At 43.2% G+C, this 8,943-nt stretch overlaps 1 protein-coding gene across 1 annotated transcript; it reads right to left on the reverse strand.

Annotated features, from left to right (window-relative positions):
- Nucleotides 1-4,680: 4,680 nt before the first annotated feature.
- On the reverse strand, nucleotides 4,681-6,500 carry LOC139262657 (ferritin, higher subunit-like). The gene is made up of 4 exons (XM_070877808.1): nucleotides 6,399-6,500; nucleotides 5,703-5,849; nucleotides 5,166-5,291; nucleotides 4,681-4,836 (listed from the first exon to the last, which is right to left on the reverse strand). Exons 1-4 carry the CDS (start codon nucleotides 6,498-6,500, stop codon nucleotides 4,681-4,683), a joined length of 531 nt encoding a protein of 176 aa, XP_070733909.1.
- Nucleotides 6,501-8,943: the final 2,443 nt, after the last annotated feature.

Genomic DNA, 8,943 nt, shown 5'->3' on the forward strand with positions numbered 1-8,943 from the left:
TTCCTTTGCGAATCACATTAATTCCGTGCCCTCTGATTATTGACCCTTCAGCCATTGGAAACATTTTTGTTGATTGGCAAAGTTAAGCGATCCCACAATCAATGGGTCAGATCAAAGCTCTGCAGTCCTGCCACATACAGTTGTGAATAGTGGTAGATCATTAAAGCACTAATGGGAAGAAGAGGCTCCATGAATATCCCCATCCTCAATGATGGCAGAGCCCAGCAAGTGAGTGCAAAAGACAAGGCTGAGTCATTTGCAACCATCTTCTGCAGGAAGTGCCTCATGTATGATCCATCTCAACTTTCTCCTGAGGTCCCCACCATCACAGAAGCCAGTCTTCAGCCAATTCAATTCACTTGACATGATATCAAGCTGAGCACACTGGATACAGCAAAGTGTATGGGCCCCAACAACATCCCGGCTGTCGTGCTGAAGACTTGTGCTCCAGAACTAACTGCAATTCTAGTCAAGCTGTTCCAGTACAGCTCCAACATTGGCAACTAACGACAACATGGAAAACTGCTCAGGTATGTCCTGCCCACAAAAAAAGAGGACAAATCAAATCCAGCCAATTACTGCCCCATCATCTACTCTCAAACATCAGCAAAGTGATGGAAGGTGTCATCGACAGTGTTATCAAATACCACTTACTCACCAATAATCTGTTCACAGATGTTCAGTTTGGGTTCGGCCAGGACCACTCGGCTACAGACCTCATTACAGCCTTGGTCCAAACATGGACAAAAGAGCTGAATTCCAGAGATGAGGTGAGAGTGACTACCTTTGACATCAAGGCAGCATTTGACTGAGTGTGGCATCATGAAGCCCGGATAAAATTGAAGTCAATGGGAATCAAGGAGGAACCTCTCCCCGGCTGGAGACATACCGATCACAAAGGAAGATGGTTGTGGTTTTTGGAGGTCAATCATCTCAGCCACAGGATATCGCTGCAGGAGATCCTCAGAACAGTGTCCTAGGCCCAATCATCTTCAGATGCTTCATTAATAAACTTCCCTCCATCATAAGGTCAGAAGTGGGAATGTTCACTGATCAGTGTTCAGTTCCATTTGCAACTCCTCAGAATATGAAGCATTCAGCAAGACCTGGACAACATTCAGGCTTGGGCTGATACGTGGCAAGTAACATTTGCACCACACAAGTGCCAGGCAATGACTATCTCCAACAAGCGAGAGTCTAAGCACCTGCCCTTGCTTTCAACAGCATTACCATTGCTGAATCTCCTACTATTAATACCTGGAGGTCACCATTGAACAGAAACATAAATGGACGACTCTCATAAATACTGTGGTAACAAGAACGGGTCAGAGGCCGGGTATTCTGCAGCGAGTGTCACATCTCCTGACTCCCCAAAGTCTTTCCACCATCTACAAGGCGCAAGTCAGGAGTGTGATGGAATAATCTGCACTTGCTTGGACGAGTGCAGCTCCAACAACCCTCGAGAAGCTCAACACATCCAGAACAAAGCAGCTCATTTGATTGGCACCCCATCCACCAACTTCAATATTCATTGCCTTCACCATGGCTGCAGTGTGTACCATCTACAAAATTCACTGCTACAACTCACCAAGGCTTCTTTGGCAGCATTTGCCAACCCGTGACCTCCACCAACTAGAAGGACAAGGGCAGCAGGCACATAGGAACACCATCACTTGCAATTTCCCTCACTTGGAAATATATCGCCATTCCTTCTTTGGCAATGGGTCAATTTCATGGATCTCCCTCTATAACAGCATTGTGGGAGTACCTTCATCACAAGCACTGCAGCAGCTCAAGAAGGCAGCTCACTACCATCTTGTCAAGTGAAATTAGGGATGGGCAATAAATGCCATCCTTGCCAGCGACATCCACAGCCTGGAAATAATTAAAAAGACATTAACATGGAAAGACTAAAGGAGACAATTTAATTGCACAGTGCAGTTCTCAGCAAAGTTCTGAAATCAACTTGTAAACACTGGATTATTGGAGCTTCGGCATCAACAACATTTGAATCCATTCATGGACAAGAAGGGGACAAAGAGATATCCAGTCGGATTGGAAAGGATGATTGCTATTTGGTATGAAATGTACAATTGGACAAAATACAAATGGATATATTTATGAAGGAGCTGCTAGTATTGGATTTATAAATTGATGGAACAGACATGGCGGGGCGGAGAATGGGGGGTGTGAAAGTTTCAGGAGAAGTATCTATTTGACTTGACAATTTAACTCATTTTGTGAATGATGCATTATTCACTCAATGCATAAATAACCTTTATGCATTTAGTGAAATACATTTACTCATTCCAGGAGGATTATACTTTGTTGGAGTACAGTCTCACACGTATTCCTTGCCCAATTCCTTATTCATGTAGGAGCCTAGTCAGTGAGTGTTCACAGGTTAGTCAACCATGATGTGGGGTGGGAGGCATCCCAGAACCTAGCCCAATCGTGTATTCTACGTGGGGTATGATAGAATAGTGGTTATGTTACTGGATAAGTAATGCAGAGGCCTGGACTACTGATACAGAGGCAAAATCCCACCACAGGTTCTGCAGAATTTAAATTCAGTTAATTAATGAAATAAATCTGGAATAAAAAGCTACTACAGGTGATCATGGCACTAGTAGATTATCATAAAAACCCATGTGATTCTCTAATTTCCTTTAGGGAAATAAATCTGCCGTCCTTACCCAGTCTGGCCTATATGTGACTCCAAGCCCACAGCAAATTGGCTGACTATCAACTGCCCTCTGAAATGGCCCAGCAAGGCATTCAGGGCTACAAGGCTGTTCACCTTCAAGGGCAATTAGAGATGGGCAATAAATGCTGGTCTTGAGCTCAGACATTACTGGTCTGTATGGCAGTTACTTGCTTCTTTGCCCACACAGCTCAACAGGAAGTCTATAGCAGCAGTGGTACATTCGTTACTGAGCTGCCCACAGTAATAACTCTGAATGCAAAGAGCACAGATGCATTTAAGGGGAGGCTAGATAAACACATGAGGGATAAAGGAATAGAAGGATATGCTGATAGGTCTAGATGAAGTGGGGAGTGAGGAGGCTCACATGGAGCATAAACCACAGCATGGACCAGTTGGGCCTGAATGGTCTTTTTCTGTGCTGTGAATTCGATGTATTTCTTAAAACACGGGCACCTGTGAAGTTTTTCAAATCGAGTGAGCTTGAGACTTTGCCAGAAACAGAAAGTTGCCAAACCCATCAGGCCGACTCGTGGAATTGTCGCTCATCAATATATGAAATATTGTAACATAGATACCCAAAAAGTGCCTTTGAGAGTTGCAAAGACATTAACGTGGAATGGCTGATGGCACTTTAATTGCAACAAATACAGTTTTCAGCTAAATCCCTAAAACTAACTTTTAAACACTGGATTACTACAGCTGTAGCATTTACATTTGAATTCATTCATAGGGGTGAAGGAGAGAAATGGAGAGCCCTGTGGATTTGGACAGATTAACTGCTATTTGATATGAAATGCACAATGAGTCTAAATACAAATGGATACATTGGGTTGATGAATTGAGGTATTCGGCATTGGGGGCCTGGGGTGAGAAATGTTTTTCGAGAGGTGTGTGTTTCACGGCTTGGGCCTTTAATGAAATACATACATTCCTTCCAGAAGGAGATGTGTTGGAGTACAGTTGCACAGGTATTCCTTCAATACCTTACCTAATTACTTATTCATGCGAGCCAAGGTGATGTTGGCAAGTTATTCAGCCATGAGGTAAGATTGAGCAGACATGAATCTGTCCCAGAACCACCACATTTGGGTATCCACTGAAGCTGTGACAGCAAGCTGATGTCACCTGTTGCTTTCCCTCCTCACCCAATTGTAGTCCCCGGGGTTCAATGCACTCAGATATTGCTGGTCTGTACAGTTGTTGCTCTGCATACAAAGCTTAACGGAAAGTCTACAGCAGCCGTGGTGAGTTTTGTTACTGAACAACCCGCAATAATAACTGAACAGAATCTGCAGCAGCTACTGAATTGAACCTGCTAATTCCAGATTCAGTGCAATTATTAAATAGGAAGTAAACCCAGGAGTTTTTCTTCACTATCTGAGGAGGTGAAACTCAATATACTGGGAAACATTCCTTGTGTAACACACATTACAGCAACTTGCATTTTGTTGTATGGAGTTGTCATTTATGTAAGGACTGAGAATGTTCACGAGTGGGAACAGGTATTTTTAATTCAGCTGTCTAGTTCCCACATTCCCTCTAAACCCATTTAAGACTCTCCATAAACTGTACCTCTGACTATGCTTTGACCCTCAGTCAATATCTCATGTGGCTGTTAATGGTCTAAATGTAAATTTTAGACCTTGCAACATGTGTCTTACAATTGACATTACACTGGAGGAAAAACAAATTTCATAGGAATAAATCCTATAACTGTTGCACAGCTCCATCTAATTGTGGTTTGAAGTAAACCACATTATTTTAATTGAAAAATAAGCAACCTCTCAAATATACAAAGGAGACAAAACCCAGTTCAATATTGAAGAGTTTATTTACAGTTATGTTACATTTCACATCAAGAGCCCAGGTCTCACAGCTCTTTGTACAAAGTCAGAAGCCATCATTCCCTACAGGACAGGGATCCGTATTATATAAATACAAGTACTAAACACAATAAGCTTGATCCAGTCAATTCAGTCACTCTCCCCCAGCGTGAGCTTGTCGAAAAGGTACTCTCCCAGGCCATTCTCAGGGGCTCCCAGTCTCTTCAGGTTGGTGATGTGATCTCCAAGCTTCTTGATCATCTTCACTTGTTCATCCAAGTAGTGGGTCTCCAGAAAGTCACACAACTGAAAGAGGGAAACTAGTTATGTCCAGCAGCAGATATCAAGGAATGTCAGCTTCCGCTTGAGAATTTGGATTTTAATCTTTTGAACTGGAGCACATAGAAGTGATGCAATTACTGCATTAGGTGCTCAGATCCTGGGATCACAGGGACACATTTACTAGTCACTAACCAAAGTAAGCCATCTTTCCCCATCCCTTCCCACACAAAAAATGCATAGGGAGACACCAACTCAAAGCTATTTGGCATGGAGATCTTTTAATTAGCCCCTACAACAGCAAGGTGCCAAAACCACCAACTTAGCCAAAAGCCCACATTAAATTAACAACTTACATGAGGGTCAGTGCTCCCAGAGGAGAGTTTGTGCAGATCCAGCAGACTGTGGTTCACATTCTTCTCCATCTGCAGAGCTCTCTGCATCACCTCCAGACCATTGTTCCACTCATCCTGCTCAGGTTTCTGGAAAGAAAGAAAATTCCAACAATGCACTTACAATGGATTAAACAAACATTAAAAAGTATTGAAGGAAATTAGGGGTTCAATCAAGTCTACTTTTACCATGAACCCATGTGTGAATATAAAATTGCCATTATGCATTCACAACCACTGGAGTCATATTGATGAGGCAAATAGCATAGATGTGTTTAAGGGGACGCTAGGCAAGTGCATGGGGAGAAAGGAATAGAATGATATGCTGAGAGGGAGAGATGAAGCAAGGTGGGAGGAGGCTCGCTGGAGTATAAACACCAGCAAAGACCAGTTTGGCCAAATGGCCAGTGTTGTAAATTGGAACCATTTGCTTCAGAATGTACTGGGAACAATCAGTCTAAGGGGAGCTAGACAGAAGGCCACTCCTTTATTGAATCCAACCTTGATATCCGTCAAGATGATCCGTCCTCCACGACGATTCTGGAATTTCATCAGTTTCTCAGCATGTTCACATTCCTCATGCGACTGCTCCTTGAAGAACTCAGCAAAGTGACGCAGGGCAACATCATCCCGGTCAAAGTAGAAGGACTATGGAGACATTTTTTTTTAAAAAGGGAGAAGTAGTTTGGTATGGCATAGCAGACCCATAACCATGTGTACATTACATAAATTCAAATTTTACTTTCTTTCAAGGGTTCAAAAGTCTCACAAACTTGTATGTGCATGGGCAACGAAACAATGTTTTGATATCCTTACCCAATGAAAAGCCACAGCCCAGCATCAAAGCCTTGATTTTTCAGTGGTGGGAGCGGGGGAGAAAAAGTGTTCCAGATTGGCACCACCCTTGCAGGAAAGAATACTTCCCAACATATCACCCAAATGGTCTAGCTTTAATTTTATTATAGACTCTGAGAAAGTCCATGGAGTGATTTAGAATGAGGATACAAATTCTGAGTTCCATGCATTGAGCACAGAATGTATTCCAAATAAACTTCAACAATAAGCTCAAAGGAGCACAAGAAAGTGAGTTATTAAGATTCAAGATACTCAGAATAGGTGGTCTGGATACAGCACAGAATTTAGTAAACTCAGATTATATAGTCGCCATTGTGAAGTGGTCTAAAACACAAAACTCACCATGGAGAGATAAACATAGGAGGAATAGAGCTCCATGTTGATCTGCTTGTTGACAGCATCCTCACAGTCCTGGTGGTAGTTCTGACACACTTGAGAAGCCATCTTGATAGTTTTTCACAAATCTAACCTTGTAACAACAAACTGAGATTTAGCCAACCTTAAACTCCTGTATTTATACTGAGGGATAATCCAGGGTGTGGCAGCCTCGATAATGAGTGACGGTCCTCATTACCCAATCAGAAATTGCAGCCTCTCAGAGCACCAATGAACTTAAGGGAGGAGGGGGATGGACTCCCAGAGCCAGTCAGATTTTTGAAGAATGAGCATCATTGGCTGACAACTCAATGAGGATCCCAATTGTCCTAACTTTCAATTGCCTTTTTTTAGTGCTATTTAAGATTAACGACCAATTTTTTAAGCCGAAGCAGCTCCAAAAAAAATCCGAAGTGTCGCCATTTTTCAATTTGAATTTGGCGCCGCGCAGAAAGGCCTTAGCTTCTGTGGGTGGAGCTTATTGATAGCGCCTCAAAACTGAGGCCCTGTTCTGCGCATGCACAAGCATTTGGGTTTCCAGGGTAACGTGTTGTTCTACAGTTTACTCTGAAGCTAACCCGTGCTGATTTTTCCCGTGCCGACCCGCTGAGATTTCCAGCATTTACCGCTTTTGTTCCAGCATCGTGTAAGGGGTTTTCACAGGGTTGTTGTGCCTTGGGTGTCTCTCTCTGGGCTTCTGCCCTCACAGCTTATGCCTGGCCTGTGAGGTACCCTGAGTGCTGCAAGAGCACCCCTGGAGAGACTGTGTCCACAGCTTATGAAGGGGGTTTTAAGACTCGTGCGTCCCCACAGCTTATGCCAAGCTTGTGAGGCACCTGTGAGTGTCAAACACTCCTAACACCTTCTTCCCTAGCCTGTGACACACAGTTGAGTGTTTTCGAGGCGCTCCTAGCTTCCCTTACATGGTTCTGACATAAGACTCACGATCAGGAGATGTAATACAATAGAACTGAGACAAGGTGATTCCAAGAGGAACTTTAGGCTTCCAATTTATTTGACAAGGTGTAACTCAACAAACAGCAATACACCAACAAAACAATCCCCCTAAATCCCACTAAAACGGACCCAATGAAAATCTTTACACTAGTTTAGCAGTACAATGCCCAACCTCCCACCTTTCCTGGCCTAACTGAGTTGGGAATTCTGGGGACCAGAGGTTAAACTCACTACTGTGCCTTCCGCAGTCTGGTGGTTTGTTTCTTCTATCTTCGGTGTCTTCGAAAACTGGATTTCCTTCAGTGTCGAGAGGCTTGTGGTTGTGGTTGTTGGATGACGAGGGCAGGAAAAATCATCACTTCTTTTTTCACTACGTCAGAAACCCCTTTTTTATAGCCAGATTATTCAGTCCGCCTCTCCTGCTGAAGTCGATTCTTCTCATTGGTGGACTTTTTGATTTTGAAAAATGCAGCAGTTTTAGATTTTTAGTTTTTTTTTTCCACTGATCTTAACCTACTCAAGGTTTGAGTGGGTGTTGATTGCATTGGCGTCCTGTAGCCATTGTGCTAGTCTGACCTGAGCCAGATATTTCTATGCCTGATGAAAAAGGTGTTGGAATATGTATGTGGCATTATTTAAATGCTAATGTTTTCAAGGGGCGAGTTTCGAGGGTATACAGTTCCCAGACAATTTGATTAGTTCCAATGTCCAAACTGGCCCTTTTGATATTGACTCCACCCCTTTTCTTGCAGACCCAACATACACCTTTTAAAAAATCCCAAATTCGATGAAAGTTCGTAGTTTCTTCCATGTGCATTTTAGGATTTCAAACTTTCTGGTAGATAGTTCCAAATTAAATTCCCTTTCCTATGAGTCCAAACACTGGGGGGGGGGGTCTCCATTCATTTGTGTCCCAAAGTTTTCCTTCCATCGGTTTCAATTCACAGCACAGACTGATCCCACAGCCCTTTTCCTTCTGGGTAAAATGAGGGGGTTTTCGTCCTCCCCTACATAATCCCCCATCTGACACAGTCAGACACCACTCGAGTGTGTCAAAGTTCAGGGTGGTGAGAAAACCCTCGGTCTCCCACATTGCCCAACTTTCCCCAGTTTAACTCTAAACTGATCCCGTCGATATATATCGTAATTCTTTTTAACGCGGTACTAAACACAGAAATCCAACAGGTTACAATACACGACAGCAACATCCATATATGTACTTAAGGTTACAGCAGTAATTGTACATTGAGTCTCATTTTAGTCTCAAACGTAAAACAAAGAAACCTGCCCTTCAAACTCCCCAGGAGTCATGTATGAAAAACGCAGTCATCCCTGGAAATAACAAAACCGCCTAAATGTCGCGGTCAAGCTTTGTTTGCACACCTTGAGTGTTTAGCAACGGCTCTCCTGGCTGTGTAGAAGCCTGAGGATCTGCATTCTTTTTCTTTTTCTCCTGAGCTTTCAGCTTGTATCTAGCAGATAAGCTACAATCAGGAGTTGGCCGATTACTAAAGCATGCGATCGCACCCGGATCCATGCAGGTATGTCTGCCCGT

Source organism: Pristiophorus japonicus, chromosome 4 (assembly GCF_044704955.1).
Source record: "Pristiophorus japonicus isolate sPriJap1 chromosome 4, sPriJap1.hap1, whole genome shotgun sequence".
Lineage (NCBI taxonomy): Eukaryota > Metazoa > Chordata > Chondrichthyes > Pristiophoridae > Pristiophorus > Pristiophorus japonicus.